At 38.4% G+C, this 20,997-nt stretch overlaps 1 protein-coding gene across 1 annotated transcript in view; it reads left to right on the plus strand.

Annotated features, from left to right (window-relative positions):
- Positions 1–20,997, plus strand: part of LOC149168556 (Phosphoglycerate mutase family protein) — a 226,741-nt gene that overhangs the window by 131,361 nt on the left and 74,383 nt on the right. The window contains exon 3 of the mRNA XM_089428312.1: positions 6,824–6,905. Coding sequence (XP_089284438.1) covers positions 6,824–6,905 — 82 coding nt within the window. The remainder of the gene's footprint in view (positions 1–6,823; positions 6,906–20,997) is intronic.

Genomic DNA, 20,997 nt, shown 5'->3' on the forward strand with positions numbered 1-20,997 from the left:
TGTATGATTGTAGATAAATTTTGTTATGCTTTTGGCATTATCTACAGTGTTTCTGACCCAATCTAATTTTCCAATATCCTCAAGCATGAGGTCTATGCAATGTGCAGCGCATGGGGTCCAAAAGATGGTCTTGTGTTTTTCCTCTAACAGTTTACCAGCAAGAACATAGTTAGAGGCATTGTCTGTGATGATTTGAACAACATTAGCCACCCCCACATCCTCAATAACCTCATCCAATAGCTGAAACAACAAGTGGCCATCTTTTACCTTATCAGATGCATCAACTGATTTTAAAAACATGGTTCCCTGTGGGCAGAAGACAAGAAAGTTTATGATGGTACGGTTTCTTTGATCAGTCCATCCATCTGACATGATGGTACACCCTGTTCTTGCCCATGAGTCTCTGAACTCTTGCAAATACTCATTAATGGATTGAATTTCTTTCTGCAAACGAACCCCCCTTAGCTCTTGCATAGTAGGGCCTTTGAAGCCTTTTCCAGCAGCATGTATGGCATCAAACATAGGCTCATAATATGGTGAACGAGCAGCATTAAAGGGGATATCAGCATCATACCACCATCTAGCTATGTAGTCACAAGCAGTCTCCCTCAATTCTTTCTTCCAATGGTCATCTAAAGTGGGCTGAATTTGACCTTTACTAACTTCAGGACCATGTGCATCTGATGGAGAGGAGGGAGTGAAATAACTTTTGATAGTCACATCACCCTTCATTCTACCCTTTCCCTTATCTTGAACAGAACCAAAAGAGGTAGGAACATAACGGAAAGGGTTGGATGCCTCAGTTTGAGGGATAAAGGAAGAACCCTCAAAATCATAGTGGGGGTTGGTAGCCATCATTCTTTGTATCTCCCTCTTCCTCCCAATTTCATCCTGTATCTCTTTTTGCCTAGCCTTATCTTCTTTAAATTTTTCAAAGCTTTCCACCAAATTCTTTCTAATCTCCCCAATTTCATCAGAGGGACATGCGGTAATTTGGCCTTTAATCCCTGCCAAGTGTTGTTTCAGCCTATGAATCCCCCCAGGACCTGCCTTAATTTTCTTATGGCAAAACTTGCAACACATCTGACTATCAACCATTTCAACATATGCCCAAGCAGGATCTTTTGCTCTAGGTGCCATTTTTTGACTAGGAAAACAATCTGAAAATGAAAAAAAAAAATAAAAAAATTGATTCAATGTTCATTTATTTGACAAAAAACACTCTCTAAGCTTTCTTGATATGCACCTAAAATTTACTAAGCAAAAACAGATTTGTAAGGGTGGAAAAAAATACCTCCAGGCACAAACTGCCTCCTCAAGCTTGCTCCAAAAATCAGCTCCTCAATGCTGCTCCAAATGGTTGCCCAAGAAGCTCCTCACTCCAGCTACAATGCTCCTCCAAGACTCCTCACTGCTGCTCCAAAACAAGCTCAAGAACTGCTCACTAATTCTCAAAGAAGACTCTCACTCAAATGCATAAGACTGCTGTGAGTGAATGAGAGCATTTGGCTGTCTTAAATAGGGTTTGGGAGGGGGAAATGGACCCCAAAAGCACTTAACAATTTACCTAAACCCTTTGGAATCCATAAACTGATTTTAACTTTACCACAAATCCAAAAAAAAGTGAAAAAAATTCATGATTTACGCTGCCCAGCCGTCTTTCGATGACTCGGCCTGGTCAATACGGACTCGGCCTGGTTGACCGAGTCAACTATGACTCGGCCTGGTCATCCAATGACCAGGCCGAGTCATAGTTGACTCGGTCAACCGAGCCGGTTTGCTGGCCTGGTCGCAAATTTTTTTAATGGCTCGGTATGACCCGGCCGTTTCCGAGTTGACTCGGCCTGGTTGTAAACAATGGCTGACGCAGGGCCCTAGGAGGAAGACGTTGGGCTTGGAGAGCACAAATTCGGGTTTGAGAGCCCTAAAACTTGAAACCCTTGCTCTAAAAAATTTATTTGCTTCAAAATCTTCTATGGCTGACCTTGCACAAAATTTTAGAGGCTAGATCTTACCCTCAAGGTCCTAGATCTAACTCTAATCCAACTCTTGTCACTTGATATCACCTGCACAAATGAAAATAAAAACACACAAAACCCCAATATATACAAAACATTCAAAATTAATTCAAACCCCAAAAACCCCAGCTGCAAAACCAAGATTAGAAAAATAAAATAATTTACAAGTGTATTATACAAATTATATTTACAAAATATACATGTAAAATGCTTGGAAAATTTTTGAAATTTTATAAATCTTTAGTAGTGGCTAAATGTATTTCGAAAGATAATAATAAACTACAACCTTAGCGAAGTTAGAACACCATTAAAATAATTAGAGTCCAAAAATAGTCAACCTCTATCCAAAGTTAGTGAACTTGGAGTCCAAGGGCTACAGAACTTATAAACACTATATATTTCTGAAGAACAAATCGTTAGAACACCCAGTGAATCAGATCACCTAAAATAAGCCCACAACTTGCCAATAGAATGTTACTATCACCTACAATGAAATAATGATCAAAATATTTATAAAACACAATATAGGAATGCTCGTACCCAACACGTACCACAAATCACCAGATCAAAGACACCATGAATTGCACCCCAAAGTCTTTATTATGATTATTCCAATGTTCCCAATGGGGCAATAATTTAGATTATCTTTTCCGAGTTACATAAGCCAAAACTAGATGGCTTGAGACACAAATGACTCAATTTATAGATAAATCCTCGAAGTGGAAAAATAACAGCTAGTTGGCTTGATCCCCGTCAAAATAATATTGATCGTCAAAAAATATTTGATCGTCTTTTAATTTCGACCGTTGAAAATATTTATTTTGAGGAATTTTCGAATTTCTCATTTAATTCATTTTTTATTATCTCAAAATTAATTATTTTGAGCTAATTTCCTCAAAAAAATGACTTTGACTTAACCACCAATGCCCAAGGGTCCAATTTTTCTTGAAATTTCCAATATTCCCTTTATGGGGGACCTCAAAAAATTAATTTATTTGATACCCACGAATTTTTCCACTTGGAGAATTTAATTTCTCTAGGAATTTAATTTTGACTCTAATTAATTAATTTTTTGGCTTAAGATTAATTTAATTTTTGCGAGAAAAATTAATTAATTGACACATGAGGGGATTAAATTTTTTTTCCATCCTCTAATATTTTAGCTATGGTGTCTAAGTATGAGGGATCATGCACTAAAATATTTTTTACATAAGATAATTACATTCTCAACCCTCAAAGGGGGAACACCCATACGGTATAGATCCTTAAATTACACTCCCAATTCTGCGACACAACGTGATTTAGTAGACCAAGTGATTTGTAATAAAATAATTTAGCGAATTAGCTTAAATTATTCCCAAATCACTTTTACATAAGACTCAACTAAAACACTAAAACTGACCTAAGACTTTGACGACAAATTCCACCCTAGCGTTGGGGTGAGTTTGGAGGGGAAAACTCTGCCGACCATCTGTGTTTAAAAACACAAATGAATCAGTGAGACGAAAAACCTACTAGGATGAAATTTTAGTCAAAATAATACGTTTACCTAGGTTGTTACATACATACATGGTCTTACTAGCATCATTTACATTACAAACTCAATAAACTGATGTCTTGATGATCTCGATCCTTTGAAAAAATTGGTATATTTGCTTCCTTGGAACTTTGAAAAATGAGTGCAACAGGTCCTTTATACATGACAATGACTGCCTAGACTTGTAGACTCAATGACAATCGCTAGAAGCTGTCAATGGGAGATTAATTTAAAAATAAATTCTCTTCAGCATGAAACCCATTCCTCGAGATCAACAATAATAAATTTATTTTTCTCATTACATCAAATACATAAAATCATGATTTACGTATGTCATTATGAAGACCGAACCTAGTTACATATTTCAACAGAGAAATCCCTCCAAGTGGTGTGAGTGGCTCTCTGGTTGGGTACATGCACTGCTGGAAAATACTGCTCCAAAAATACCCCAAATCCACCACTACAGAAGCCTCCACACCATACTAAGAAATTGGCTCCGGAAAACCCAAATTTTTTCATCCCTTGGCCCTCCAAATTTGCTCGCCTCCTATGCCTGCACAAGCACTACCTAGGGACCTCTGCACACTGCTAGAAAGAATATATTCGGCCCATTGAGATGCCTTAACTCCAGCCCTGTGCAATAGTGCTAAATCTCTGGTCTCAAGTTAGGAAATTCTTCTGTAAATTCTCAACTCACCCAAGTCACTAAATTTGGTTCAATTCTTGCCACTCGAACTGCCTTTGCGCCCAGGAAGTACAAAACTAGAACTATGCTACAATTGTGGCCTTGTAGAAGCCTGAAAATGGACTTCCAAATTTCCCACTAGGGAGACACTTGAAGTTCTCCGAAGATGGGGGCAGAATTCTGCTTGAAATTCCTGTGCTCAACAACACTTCAGTCCCTTGCGTTGAACAACTCCAATAGAGAGGTCGAATTGTTTAAGTGAGATAGTCAAAGATCCCCAAAATGCCTTCTTTCCATAAGTACTTTGACCCATGCGTACCCCTTGGTGGCCCCCACCTTCCACTATGAACGTGATTTTTCTCTCTCCTAGTGAACATTGCCTCCTTTTGCCTCCAAAAATTTTATGGGGCCTACTCCACCCACTTTTCCTAAGTCACCAAAATTGACAAAATCCACCTCTAATGCCAAAATTGCAAAATTGAGCTACACTTAATGATTTTATAAAATAGGGGATATCCCACTCCACCCTCTCAGTTCCTAGTCCAAATCACAAGGCTGATATAGAAGGGGTTGTGATCACAATTTGACACTTGGAAAAGCTAGATTGCTAGGCCAAGATAAACCTTATTGCAACAACCAATACATTTAAAATACAAAAGTCTTTTATTTTTCTATTTTTATAAAAATAAAAATACTCTTGTTCTTCAAATTTTATCTTAAGTTAGCTAGTGGATCCTTGAATTTGGAGTTTAAAGTTTTTATCTTATCCAAAGAATTTTGTAGTTTAAAGTTTATATCTTATCCAAAGAGTGTTCTCCTTCTAGTTTTTTGCTCTTAACATGTATACTTCATGAAGGTATTTCAATCATTTTGCAGATCTATTGTTGTTTATGGTAGATTATATATAAGATTCAACAAAATACTACATACAAGGAGCACTCACAAGTAAGTATTATTCATATACACCCTTACTTTTACCCCATAGTTGTGTTTATAGCATACCATTAGTATTCTAGGGTTAATATAGAGATATTCCATCCACCACAAGTCTCAAATGCTTGCTGGAATAATTTTCTAGGTTAAGGGGATTTGACCCCGAATCTTTGCAAGTAGTTTCCAGCTTGCTGGAAATTCCAAAATAGTTGCATATCTGATGCTTTGGGTATTGAATATCGTTGTACTCTTGCTACCCTAGCTTCCCTTACCCCTACTAGACCTTCAAGCTAGAGTGTTACCACAGTTGTAGGTGCCCCCCAAGCGGGATTTATCTTGCCATTTTCTGCACTTTCCCAGATTTGAAGGTACATAACACCAAGCTACTTAATCATTTACAGCTATTTACCAAGGTCTAAAGCAATATATTCATCTCCCAATTGGTAAGGGCTTATAAGACTCAACTTTGTGACAATTTAAGAGCTATTTCCTGTAGTTTGAGTGTCTTTTTTGTTTGATGATATGCATTTTTTTTGCACTCATATTTCATTTTCATATTTAGCAAGACATTAAACAAACTCCTAGACTCCATCACCCAATAGCTATTATATGCCATTGGCCTACTAATTTGGGTTAGAGGGTATTTAGAATAGGGGAGTCTCCCTTGACTTTGTATGAGTTGGCCTAAAGAGTGGTGACATGTGCCGAGGTGACAGTGGGCTCTTGTCTTGTGTGCTACTACCTAGTGCCTTGTGAGGATCTTGACAAGACCATTGAATCGGTCAGTGACACTACCAACCAACAATGGAATTCCTTTATAGGTTTTTGGGATTGGCTTGAGTAACCTTTGATGCAATAATTTTTACTATGATAACTTAACTATGTCATGATGTGATTGTTTAGATTTTTAGGTTGTTGTATATAAAGCCTATTATTTTTTTTTTTTGAATTTTCTATCTATTAAGGGAGAAACCTCAGGCATTTTCCCTCATTTTGAGGATAATAGCTAGGGTATACCCTAGATTCTCTAGGACACAAGTCCAGGTCAACAACATAGCTCAAAGCTATTATAACAATATAATTGTTAAAAGTTATACATGTCACTTGTGGGAATTGAACTTGGGTGGGGAAGATAACACCTCCACTCAACCACCTAGGCTAGACCCAATAGGGTATCTATTTATTATGTTATGAAAACATAATTTCTATTTTGGTAGTGTTATGCTAACATTTATAAACCATAACGGTGGAGCTATCTTTGGAATGAAGCCTAAAATAAATGGTAATGAAGAGGAAACACCTTAAATATTAATCCTTAGAAGGGAACTTTGATATCCTTCTAATATTTCCACTTCTTCAAATAGCTAGAACATAATTTGGCCAATTTTATACAAAGCTAAAATTGTGAATCCCTTGTAACTTTCACTTCTTTTAAAGGCATTTTCTCTTGAATGAAAGGTGAAATAAAGTAATACATTTTGAGGATGTTGTTGTTTCATACCATAAAAGCATTTTTTCCTCTAATTTTTAAATTTTTTCCATTGCTTTTTGTTTAGAGGCATACATATGTTTCCTATGGAAGCACATTGACTACTAAATGGCTTTTATTTCTTGGATTCACTGTCTCATCGTATCAACTTTCCTTGGCAGTCGTATTGTACCAGAGTATAGCTTCCTGGATGCACGTGGTTTGGGAGCATTTGAAGGAAGAGACTTGAAGGATATAAATGAAGTAAGATAAAAGAATTGTGAATATTAAAGATAAATTCATAATGGATGATAATGTGATAGCTATAGAGTTTGAAATTAGATTTATCATCCATGATGTATTTTTGAACTTATTTACTACTCAAGCTTTCTATTGGTACAATACTTATAATGAAATTGACTAGTGTATGACTTGGATTATTATGTTGCATGTATTACAACTTTCTACAATAAGCATTGTTGTTTAGTGTATCCTCTAAGGTATGTTATTTTGCAATTTGTACTTGACGATAAAAGCCATAATCCAGACTATATACAACACGGGAGGGCACTGATAGGGTGGTCACCATTGTTGCCTAAGTAACATATCATCTACACATTAGGTCAGGTTTCCTCCTACTCAAGGGGGTTACCCCAAGTAGGATTACTAAAGCTAAGAATTGAGGCACAAATTGATATGAGATATTTTTTGGGTTTTCCAAAAGGTTTAAGGAGCGATGGAAGGAAGTTGAGATTAATGCCAAATCCAACAAGTGCAATGAAGTCAAGTGCGTATCTAATTGGGCTCATTTTCTTATGTGTTAGAAAATGGAAGTGAGGCTATAAAAGACTCAATAAGCTCCGTTCTAGGCTCATTGGAATTTAATGTAGGAATTCTACAAGAGATCCAAAGGATCCACCTTCACCTGGGAAACTCAACTTTCCCCAAGAAATTGAAGTTAATGAGCTTGCTAGAATTTGTAGAGGATATATAAAACAAATTATTACACATCAAATATTAAGATAACAAAGGAAAGAAGAGGTGTTACCACATGTACAAAAATCCTTCCATGTGGTAGACTTTTCCCTTTGTAGGTTCAAGTTGCTAGTCTTGCCTGTAATGTCCCAAACAGGATATTTTGCTAATTTTACAGAAATTTAGCTTAACCAAAAATTCCTCATATATTGACCATTCAATTAATAAAAGATTGCCATGTAAAATATAACAGACAAAATGCATGCAATTCCATACAAGAAGTAATAATAAATCCAAGATGTCCTCCAATGGCCTCCTCATCCTCTTTTATATATATGATGGACCCCTCTAGAACCTCCTATTTTATTATTATTTTAGTCATGGAGCATATTTCCCTCTTTTGTTTTAATTAAAATATTATTTTTAATGCGGGAAAATGGTAAATTGGCCACCATGTCTCCTCAGGTCACTGAAACTCACATCTATCCATCCCATCATGTAGATCTTCTCGTTCCGGTTCCAACGAGCTATTACACTAAGGTGTTCTGTCAAGTATTCCTCCTAGAATGCCACCTTAGGCGTAATTAATTGAGTTAGGCCCAATAATAGCTTTGTTTTCTGAAAGTTGTTGGAATGCGCCAAAACGAAAGACAAATTGTGCAGATGATGGAATATACCAAGTGAATGCCATCAGACCTCATAGAAACTCCTCAAAACCCCTCCAAAAGCCCTTGGGCTCGCTGGTGACACCAACCTTCACCTGTGACCTGTCTGCCCCCAACTTTGAAAGTCCATTTTAAACATGTCATAAGGAACACCAAAAAAGGAACATTACAAATCCTCCCGCGCCAAGATTTCTTGCCCTCATGTAATCGAAACCTGTGGACCATGCTGGTGACCCAACGCAACTGAGACCCAATGCCCGGATCCTAAACTGATCTCTGAATGTACCTGTCATCAACCAATCCTCCTGGATCCCAATGCCACCATGGCCAATCATCGCCCAAGTCCCATGGCTCAGACTGTGCTCTGTCTCCGGCTATAGTTGTTGCTCCATAAAGCGAATACCAACTCATCAACTCTCTCCAATCCCACCTCTGGCATAGGCTGAGGTCAACCCCACTCTGCTGATGCTGGGCTAGTGCTACTGAAATATTGATGAACTGTCGGTCCACATCCCACTGCCCACTGAAACATGTAGTAACCCTCTCATCTAAGGGCTCTTGCTGTATTGTGCCCTGAACTAAGAATGATACTCCATCAATAGGATACCCACTCATGATCTCCCGCCAATCTATCTCGTGAAGAGAATCGAATGCAAGGACACCTATGTATGGAACAAGTCTACTATGCTGCCGCTGGTCCATGCTCAACCCATGCTGCTCTATCTAGTCCATCAACAGGATCTGTCGAAGGAAACCTGCCCCACTCTCTATAATAGGCAAAAGTGGGCAAGATGTGCTACAAGCCTTGTCTATGTACTCCTGGAGAGGCTTGCGACTTGGAAATAATTCAGCTCTACCAATTGTCGCTACACCTATTTGTACCGCATCAATGGGTAGGCCCAAAGATGGATGGACCACCATCTCCAACAACTCCTTCCTCATCTGGTCATAAACTCCGCTCTCCTGCCGTCTACTAGCCTCTGACAAAACTACCCTGTCAGCCTCCAACACCTTCTGAGGACAAGTGTTTGCAAATATTGCCACCCTGCTAGGTGTTTGTACATCTATCTGCTCCTCATCAATGGTTGACCCCAAGGGAAATATTTAAGCTTGATATTCTTTTCAGCGACTTGCTCTCTAATGAAATGATATTTAATTGGAATGTGCTTCATTTTGGAATGCATCACAGGATTCTTGGAGATACTGATGGCATTGGTGTTATCGCAAAAAGATGGGAATAGGCTCATCGAACTTGACTTGAAGATCTTGCAAAGTTTGCTTCACCCAAAGAACTTGAGTACAACATGCTGCTGCCGCGACATATTCTGCTTCTGTTGTGGATAACGAGATTCAAGATTGCTTTTTACTTAACCATGAAACAAGACAATCACCTAGATAGAATGTTGCTCCACTGGTACTCTTACGATCATCAACACTTCCTGCCGAATTTGTATCTGTATAAGCTTGGATGACCAGATCATTTCCTTTGCGATACCATAGACCATATTCTGTTGTGCCCTTAAGTTACCGAATAATTCTTTTGACAGCAATAATATGAGATTCTTTTGGTGCTGCTTGGAATCTTGCTACTTGTCCAACTGCTTACATCACATCAGGCCAGGAGCCTGTCACATATAAGAGACTACCAATCATGGATCTATACAACCTTTGGTCCACATCCTTTGATGAGTTTTCTAAGCTTAGCTTGCAACATGTTACCATAATCTTCCATTTGGAATTTCTTGAGCATTTCTTTCATGCACTTGGTTTGATATATGAATATTCCTTTATCTTGCTGAGAAATCTAAAGCCCTAAAAAGTATTTCAGTTCGCCAATCATAGACATTTCAAACTCACTTTGCATTTTTGTGGCAAATTCTTTACTTAATCTGTCATCACTGCTTCCAAAGATTATATCATCCACATATACTTCGATAGTTGTTAGGTTATCTCAATCCACATTCACATAAAGATTGTTGTCAGTGCTTCCTTTCTTGAATCCATATTGATGTAGATATCCGTCAAGACGAGCATACCAAGCCCTAGGAGCTTGCTTGAGACCATATAGAGCCTTTTTTAATCTGCAGACGTAGTCTTCTTTGCGAGAGATCAAAAAACCTTTAGGTTGTTCAATGTAAACTTCTTCCTCGAATTCACCATTTAGAAAAGCTAACTTAACATCCATTTGCTAGACCTTGATTTTTCTCGAGCAAGCATAAGCGAGAAACATCCTGATAGCTTCTATTCTGGCAACGGGAGCAAATGTTTCTTCAAAATGGATTCCCCCAACTTGTGCATATCGTTTGCAGACTAATCTTGCCTCGTTCTTGGTAACCTGTAATCCTTCAATTGTGTTGCTCCCCTTGAACCTGTAATGAAACTGCCATCTTATTCAAACTACCTTCTTGTCAATCATAGACTTGTGCCATATACTACTACATAGAATCCTCCTCTACAAACATTAAGGAGTCAATAAGCCAGATTGTTCAAAATAGTGAGTCACCTAACGGGCCATCTTGACTTGAGTCATTATCTGAAGCAACTGCTAATTCCTCATGACCTTTTGCTTTTACAAATCCTGAAAGCATAACTACTGAAACCTTATTATTTTCTTTGTCTTCTTGTACCTGTTTCCTTTTCCAGACCTTCTTATTCTTGCAATCTCGAGCCATGTGCCCATAGTTATGACACTTGAAGCATTCAATGTTGTCCATAGGTGATTCCATCTGATATCTGCAACCGCGAGTGCTATGGCCATAGTTATGGCATTTGAAATGTTCAATGTTTGGCCCATTTAACATGTATTCTCTTCTGACAAAATCATTTTGGAACCTGTCTCGTGATCCTGCAAACTTGCTTCTAGGGTTTTGCAGATAATGATTGTACCTGTAAAAAACTTCACAATCCCTAGCCATATGTCCATAGTTAGCACATAAAAAGCAATAACCATTAAATAAATGTGCATACCTGAATGGTTCATTCGGATGCGATGGTCCTTGATAGTTGTACTTGTCAATAACTTTACAATCCTTGGCCATATGTCCATAGTTAGCACATGAAAAACAATAACCATTAAATAAACAAACATACCTGGAAGATTTTTCATTCTTCTTTGGAGGCAGTGTTGTAGTTTGTTGTGGTCCTTTGTTCTTGATTGCTTTGGTCTTGTTCTTTGGAGTTGCAACATTCTTCTTTGGCTTTTCACTTTGATCAACTTCCTTCTTAGAATCATCCTGCAAAGATGTGGAGCTTGTACCTTCATCAACTGGAGCTTTACCATCTTTAATTGCCTTCATTTTTGCTTCTTCATCTGTCTTATCTTGTAAGTGTTCTTTTTGCGATCCCTTGAGTTTGTTGATCTCATCACGGGTTGCATCAAGTTCTTCTTGCTTTTGAGCAAGATCTTCTTGAAACCATCTTTTCAAGATCTTCCTCTTTTTTTTCTGCCTCCTCAACCTGTAGCTTGAGAAGAGTGGTCTTCTCTACTTCTCTGTTGAGAACCTGTATCTGTTCCTTCTGCTTCTCATTTTCAATCCTGAGCCTACTTATTTCTACTGAAGATGTTTCTATTTGCTTTTGCTTTTTCTCAACAATAGATATGTATCTTTGATTAGATTCCTTCCTTTCAATTTCTGCTTCCTACATCTGTTGTGTGATCCCGCTAATCTCTGCAAACATTGTGTCGAGTTCTTGTTACTTCTGTTGGACTTCTCTCTTGAGGTCTCGTGTCACTATATTCTTGATTTCTTCCAATTGAGTTCTAAGATTACTAATCATCTTCTCAGACTCTTCATTTTTCTTTGATGAGTTCTTTTGCTGTCTTCAATTTTGTTTCCAAAAGTATTGTCTTTTCCTTTTGACTTTTGAGTTCCTTTATCACCTTGATCACTTGATTTTGAAACTCTGTTTTACTCATTTCTCCCATTTCTTTATCATAATCAGAAGGATCCAAATTTTCAATAACATCTTGACCTGATCGCTTTGTTGAATAGGGATTATGAATCTTTTCCCAAAGAGCTTTCACTGTTGAACATTGACCATCTTTTGTTTTCACAGAATTTGGCAAAACATTCAAAATTACATTCATGGCCTTTGAATTGTACCTTTTAGCTTCGTTGGTAGATGTGTCTCTAGAAACAATTGATTCCCATACTCCATGTGCCTGCAAATGTACTTCCATCCTGGATTTCCATATCCAGTAATTATCTGCATCAAAATCAGGGGTTGGTACACAATACTCACTTTCTTCAGATTTTGTTGTACCTGTACCTTCCTTTGAAATCCTTGTAACCTGCTTCTTTGACTTTCGAAACTGACTTCCAGCTATTAAGCTGTTACTGAAGGAACCAAGCTATGATACCAATTATTGGAAATACTGAGGGGGGGGTGAATTAGTATTTCTTAGCAATTAGCATTTTTAAATCTTTTCAGAGCATTAGTTAATCTTTAATTATTATTAATGTTTATGCAGTGATAACAGTGAATAAAAGAACATAGTGGACACAGGAATTTTAGGAGGAAAACCCCCTTCGGGTCAAAAACCACAGAACGCTTTTCTAATAAATTCTTTAATCTTTAGCCCCAACTGAAATGAAAGCAACAACTTTCTAGAATTCTAGAAAAGAATTCTTCTCCAGCTCCCACTGGAAGGACGCCCAACGCCCTGGTTTCTTCAGTAATCAACTGAATGGATGCCCCAACATCCTAAACCAACCTACCACCCTGAAGTGTTCACAGGCTCCAACCTGTAGGCGACTTCATACACCAACCTAGCACCTCCCTGCCACCCTATAATGACTGAAATGAGACAAGAGTGCGGATTCTCATACCAGGGACAACGATCCATGATACAATATGATTTACAATGATTTCGACCGAACACCCAATCACACTATGACCTGCAACCTAACCATGACATCATCCCAACAGAGACTTCCATACCTCCCAATGATGACTCTTGGCCTTGGTACTTCTTCACAATATATGGATGTGATGCAGGAGATTCAGCCCAAGGAAAATCATTGTAATTAAGTAGACATGGGGGGGTCATGTATTTTTAGGAAATAGTTTTCCTAAGTCTCAAGTTAATGTAAATTAGGCCTTTTAGTGATTTAATTAGATAATGGGAGGAAATTGTAAGTGCTCTCGAATAAATGAGAACATGAGTGGGCAGTAATGCCAAAAGAGTCCAAAGCCAACTATAACTCTTAGAACAGTTCATGATTAGAGGGACGAGAGAGAGACTTCAGGAATTAATGGAAGTAGAAGTGGACAGAAGATTTAGGAGTTAGTTTAGGATTTACCCCAGAATTAGTTCAACAGAACCAATGCTGGATATATGTAAGCCTACGGGCAGACTCAAAGGAAGAGGCCACTGATAGCAGAAGATCAGGCCTGTGCGAGACCGAGGAGTCTCGAATGTAATCTTTGCTTTTACAATTAATATATGCAGAGTTTGTTCTTGATTGTCAGTATACTGAAGAAGTATTTCATGTATGAATTACTTGTGAATTCGTAGGCTTTGCAACATGTTGCAGGCAGAATTCTGAAGGACGCAGAGGAACGGAGTTGATTCAGAGGAATCGTAAAAGGATCCTTGAATCAAATTGGGGAAAAGGGTGAAGCTCTGAGGTGGAAGTGAAGTGAGATTCATAAAGGAGTAAATCTCAGGAGGATTCGTGCAATAAAACAACAAGAAGGCTGAAGAGGAGAAAACCACAAAAGAACTGAAGTCTAGCGCAAAAACTAAGTGAAAAAGGAAGAACAGAGAAGTGAAGTTCGACGCTCAGCAACCGGGTCAACGGTCTAGATGACGTCACTAAAGAGCAGACAAAATATCGCATTGGCGGAGTTAATCATGTAATTTTGGGCCGCAAGTGGAAAACTTGATTTACACTAAAAAACGAGTGAAAACTTAGTCGGAAACGAGTTCCAGATTTGAAGCATTTATAGGCGAGGTTTTATACCATATTGGGTCCGTAAGATCGGCACTTTGAAGTGAAAGGATCTGGCTTGGAGGGTTAGCGAAATGCGATCATGCGAATAAATCTCAACCGTCGGATCATGAATCAGATTGACGGTCGCGATTGGATCTCTAAATCACAATCGGGGGAGTTAGGGCTGGTGGTCAATGGGAATGCCGATGCGCCGATAGCGATAAAGCGCTAGTCGGCGATCAGGGAAGTAGAGTTCGGAGAGTGCGGAGGAAGAAGGCGGATCCGATGATTTATTATATGCGGGTGCAGGGGATTTAAAATCTAAATAAAGGGTTTCGGAGTGGAGTTTTAATGAAATCCCATATATATATATATGCATTTTGATAGTCGCGTATTAGGAATAAAGGGGTGATGAGGCATATGTGACCCATGAAGAGCCGATAGCTGATTGCGATAGAGGTACAGCCTCGGAATCTGTGCCGAAGCCGTACGGAAGGCAGAAAGAAGGTATGTTTGCGGGCATTTTTCTTTGTTAATGGGTTTTATAAGAAAAAGCGCTGATAAAGCATTTATGCGATAAACATATATATTAACCAAGGTTTAAAGAGGAAAAGTTATATATATATATATATATATATATATATATCTATATCTATATCTATATCTATATATATATATATATATATCTATATCTATATATATATATATATATATGTGATTAAGGGTTTATAAAGGTTGTGAGGTGGTTTCAAGTTCCGATAGGGAAGGTTAATGGAAGGCTTTAAACCAAAGTCATAAACGAAAGCTTGAGGACTAGTTTAAGTCCCGATAGGAGGTTTTGGCAGGGTGATTGAGTTCCGATAAAGGAACTGTTATGTAGGGCCTTAACCATTGATAGTATGAAGATTTGACTCCTTTGTGAGCCTACTGCTTGGGACAGTTGTGTTTATGCATTGTTATGCATACTGTGGGTATGTGCGGGGGTGTCCCTGCACCAGGATGGCTGTCATGTCTTCAAAGGATGTCTCACTGCAATGCTTCCTTTGATTTGATACTTTTGCTCTTGAGTTTTTGCTTGAAGTTGTACTTGAATCTTCTTCTACCTGCATGCAAAATTTGCCCAGCGAAACCAATCCCAAAACAAAACAAAATACTCTTCAACTTACCTTTGCCTGCAAAACACATGTAAGTTCATAATAATGAATAAATACAAATTAAAATTACAATGCGTACCTGAAGTGTGCTTGTCACTTTTGTTGTTGACTTGTGATGGATCAAGTTCTAAGTACAACAACAGTGACCATTCTATCAACTGTGACAAGACAAGTAACATGAACTTACACTCCATCAGTGTGCTTGTAACTTTTGTTGTTGACTTGTATATATAACTGAGACCTTGTATATATTTACGTTCTCCTGCAAAAACATATGTCAGAGATGATACTAAAAATTCAAATGTAAACACTAATCATACATACCTTGCTGTAAGAGACTTACCCTTGACTGGTGATGTGTGGTCCTTACTGCAATGATCCTTGAATGCATGCTTTTTCTTGCCTTCTGGGAGCTCGATATTGAATCTGTTTTATCTATGTAATTTCAAATCTCCAGGGTCTGAAATTTCGTCCTGTGGAAGTGTGCTTGTCACTTTTGTTGTTGACTTGTTGTAGTAGTAGACAAAGACTCCCACTCTTGATATAGACCTGGACTCTATGACAGACCCTAGACTTGTGATGGATCAAGTTCTAAGTAAAACAACAGAGCCCATTCTATGAACTATGACGAGACAAGTAACATGATCAGTGAGCTTGTCACTTTTGTTGTTGACTTGTTGCAACAATAGACAAAGACTCCCACTCTTGATATAGACCTGGACTCTATGCAAGACTATATCCAAAACTAATCTAAAGATATATAATAAAAACTGATGACAGACCCTAGACTTGTGATGGATCAAGTTCTAAGTACAACAGAGACCATTCTATCAACTATGACAAGACAAGTAACATGAACTTACAACATCATAGAGATTTAGCAGACTTGGTGTAGCATCAAGAATATGTAGCACCAAATGTGTAGTATCAAGAATATGACATCCGAAATATGATATCAAAACTAATTGTGACATATAGAGACATAGAGATATAACCAAGACCCTGTATATATTTACGTTGTCCTGCAAAAACATATGTCAGAGATGATACTCAAAATTCAAATGTAAACACTAATCATACATTCCTGGCTGTAGGAGACTTACCCTTGACTGTTGATGTGTGGTCCTTACTACAGTGATCCTTGAATGCATGCTTTTTCTTGCCTTCTAAGAGCTCGATATTGAAACTGCTTTATCTATGTAATTTCAGATCTCTAGGGTTTGAAATTTCGTCCGGATGCCCAATCTCCCACGATGACCTGATTATAGACTAGTTCAGTAGAGCGAACTTGTACGAAGTGCCACATGTCACTGTTGCGAGCTTCGGCCCTGAAAACGCTATTCAATAAACTGTAGTCCGTCCTCTTTCTGTGACTATTTACGAAATTTGAATCCAATGCTTAGAGAGAAAGTTATGATGATTTTCCCAACGTCACATGTTTGACATGGAATTCGGGACCTTGCAAAAACCCTAACTTCCTCAGATCATATCTCCAAAAATATAGTGAACCAAGATTTGAAATTTGGTCATGAGGTTCATCAAGATTTCAGCTCAAATGGGTTTTAATTTCAGCTTTTGAAGCTTTGCAGGAAAAAAAGAAAAAAAACCACAACTATAGCAAAAATGCCACGATGGCCTGTTTAAAGCCACAAAATCCCTATTAGAGGAGGATATGAGGGTCATTATTTATATGAATGTCTTGAGTTGAGAGGGTCCTCAACAAGTGAATGTTGGAGGGATTCTAGGGGCAAAAAAGATTTATTAATTATTGACTATTCAATGATCACAACCAATTATGAGTGCCATGCCACAACCCCATAGGGTTTTAGCCCACTAACTGAGGTTACTAACTTCAAATGCAAATAACTCTCAAACTGTGAAGAATTGGGAGGCGTACCATATATCAACGGAAACATCTCGACGAGTAGAATCCATGGAGAATATCTTTGACGCAAAATAATATGAGTTGTCAAGGCAAAATGCTCTTGCAAGATCGGGGTAGCCCCTGGTGCTACTTGGGTTGACATCAATGACAACCATTGTGTTAGGGTCCAACCCTAACCCCCTTATTTATGCAATAGGGTTGAGTCATAGTTATAGTTAGTTAAAGAGTCAATAAAGCCCATATTAATAATTGTAAGTGGTTGACCTGCATTTAAAAAAGGGACCACCGTTAGTTGCAAACGGGCCATGGTATTAGATAAATGGGATTAAGAGAACCATGGTACTGACCCATGGTATTGCATATATGAATCCTATATAAAGGATAGAGATTCCCCATTAATGAGCGTCGTGTCTTATTTTGTAATCCAGCCTTGCTCTATTGGAGGTTGCCCCCTCGAAGAGGCAAGTGAACATTGCTTTCATCTCTGAATAATAAAATACACGCTGTTATTTCTCATTTTTGTTCTGTGTTCTGGGTTGTGTTTCTTTGTATATTTGGTATTCTGGCATCTTCTCGCAGGTCAAGAACATAACACACTGATCAACACTAACTTGTCCCAACTTAATGGTGTTTTGCAAGGTTTGTTGTACAATGCTTCAAATGGAGGCATTCTGATTGAACTGTGGTAATTGTTATTGTATGCAAATTCAACCAAAGAAAAATACTTTTCTTAGCGTGTCTGGTGGTCCATAACGTACATCCTCAACATATCTTCTAATACTTGGTTCACTCTTTTTGTTTGTCCACAAGTCTTAGGGTGATAAGTTGTACTTAAATTTAGTTGAGTTCCTAACGCTGACTGCATTCAAGTCCAAAATCTCGAAATAAATCGTGAATCTCTGTTTGATATAGTCTTCGTAGGTACTCCACGAAATCTAATAATTTCATTTATAAATACCCGAGCTATGTTAGCAACTTCGTAAGTATCTCTTAAGAGAATAAAATGGGCACTCTTACGGGAATAAAGCTTCTCCCTACCAGGTAGTGTCTCCATATATTTAAAGCTAACACTATAACGACTAACTCTAAATCGTGCGTGGTGTAGAATTCTTCATGATGTTTTAACTTCCTGGAGGTATATGCTATTACTCCTCTGTCTTGCATTAATACTGCACCTAATCCTTGCTTGGATGCATCTCTACATACGGTAAAGTTTTTGTCCATATCAAGTACTTGCAAGATTGGTGCACTAGTCAAAAATATTTTAAGTTCAGAGAATGTCATATGACATTCCTCAGTCCATTCATACCTAACTCCATTACACTGGAGGGTTGTGATAGGCTTTGCAATTTTTGAGAATCGTTTTACAAACCTTAGATAATATCCCATAAAACTTTGAACTTCATGCGCATTCTTTGGTATCGGCCACTCCATGATTGCTTTTGTCTTCTCAGGATCTACTGAGATCCTTTTGCCAGATATAATATGACCTAGATAATGAATCTTCTTCTGAAAGAAGGAACACTTGGATAACTTTCCATATAACTGGTGTTCCTTGAGACGAGATAATACTATTTGCAAATGTTTTTCATGCTCTTTCTCGTTTTTGGAGTAGATGAGAATATCATCCAAGAAGACTTGTAAAATTGGTCGAGATATTTGCAGAAAACACTATTCATTGTTAGTTTTTGTATCTTCGGATGTGTTCTAGCCACAAAATTTTGTGGAAAGGCTAGAATACAGGAGATCTTCAAAACCCAAAAATTGTTTCTGGAAATTTGGCCTAGAAATGATTTAATTAGATTATTAACTAGTTTTTAAATATTTCCTAAGTCTAAACTTAGGAAATATGGTTAATTAATCAAAATTAATTAAGTCAAGGTGAAAATGATCTAGAAACTAGCATGGATCGACTTCAAGATGATCCTAGCCATCGAAAAAGATTTAATCTTGGCCGTTGGAGTCCCAATAGAGGATTATAAGAAGAAGTTGATGGGAACTTGGAGAAGACACTTGAGAGGTTCGATTTCACGAGGCAGATTGATTTCCAGAGTAGTAGTAGTCAGTCGCCGAAGAGAGAGCCAGTGAAATTGAAGCAGTGAGAGAGGGGCAAAGACAGTGAAGCCGAAGGAAGGTTTCCAGATCCGGTGAGTGCATTTGCAGGGAGGTAGAGGAAACACAGAGACGTTGACACAGAGCTGCGCAGTAGCCTCTAGAGGCAAAACCGATTTGCTGAGGAAGATTGACGTTTTCAAATCTAGAGGCTAGGAAGGAGTCCCAGAGTGCCGAAGAAGCGTCTTTTTGGTCAATAGAAGGCAGAACGACTTTATCAGAATCCAGTAGAAGGCAAGCTGTCCATCTAGCTATGCAGAGCAGCACAGTGGCTAATGTAGTGCCTCAAAAGGCCGAAATTCTGAAGGCAAGTGGTGCCGGGAAATTGCTTGTGGGGTGAGGAAAATTCCTCACTAGATTTTTGTTAGTATTTCTGTGTAGATTGCCAATTTTTACATCTAGTTGTACTCATATTATTTCACTGTTGCTTAATATTAAAACCCTTAGTTGCTGCACCGGTTTTCCCATGTTGGGTTTTTCCGGGGACACTTGTCCAAAAATAACTGCGTTATTTTATGTGTGTGTGCTAACATTTCTTCCAACATTTATTCTTCTGTAGTTTTATTTGTGTAGATTGTGTGAGTTATTCATTGTTTGTTGTAGGAAACAATAAATAAATTGTTAAATTTAATTAAAATTAGAAGAATAATTTCCAATTGCTGCAATAGGATTCCAGTTAAGGAATTTTCACATGGTATCAGAGCGCAGTTGATCAGTCGAAGAGCTCAGTAGCGAAGACAAAAGGAGTTTCGCTGTTCAGTGTGGGCAGCAAATCGAAACACCATAGGGCAACATAGTCACTTTTCCAAGAGACCAAGTTACTAGAGGAGATTCAATTTTTTTGAGGGGGGCGGAAAAAATTCAATCTTTCTAGATCGAGTGATTCCAGAGGCAGAGGGAGCAACTCAGTATTTTTGTAAAGCAAATCTCTAGTTGGACGCAGTGGTGCAACAGTTTTCTAGAGCAGAGCTAGCATCGGGTGGAAGGAAGAAGAGCACACACTGAGGGAAAATTTTCCTTAGGGAACTTCTAGTCTCAAGAAGTTCATTTTTCCTTATAGATTAGCAATTGTTGTGAGTACAGTTTCTCACTCCAGAAGGGAGTGCGAATAGTTGAGCAACAACGAAGTAGAAGAGAAGAGGAAATTTTCAACATTTGCTGAGATGGCCACTGCTGGACTTCGTGATCAGGACAAGTTGGATGGAGCTTCCAACTATGTCGTCTAGAAGGCAAGGATGTCCTTCCTTCTAGATGAATATGGCTTGAAGCCATATATTGATGCAGTGGTAGCAGTACCCTAGGATGCAGATCAGTTGAAGGAGTACAAAAAGGAGATGGCGCGGGCAAAGAGATTGATCCTAGATGGTGTCTAGGATCATGTTGTATCACATATAGCGGCCAAGGGAATGACCAAAGAGATGTGGGATACACTTTCCATGTTGTACCAGGGAACTTCTGAGCAACGGAAGATGTACTTAGAGGAGAAGCTGAGGCTCATCCAGATGCAGAAGGGGGAAGGCATAGACTCCTTCCTCACCAAGATTCAGGAGGTCTGAGACCAGTTGTCAGCTGTTGGGGCAGTGCCTCAACCCACAGAGCTAGTGCGATTGGCACTAAACAGTGTCTCCG

Source organism: Pinus tabuliformis, chromosome 4_2 (assembly GCF_031772625.1).
Source record: "Pinus tabuliformis cultivar Carrire ecotype Pingquan chromosome 4_2, CPIR1, whole genome shotgun sequence".
NCBI lineage: Eukaryota > Viridiplantae > Streptophyta > Pinopsida > Pinales > Pinaceae > Pinus > Pinus tabuliformis.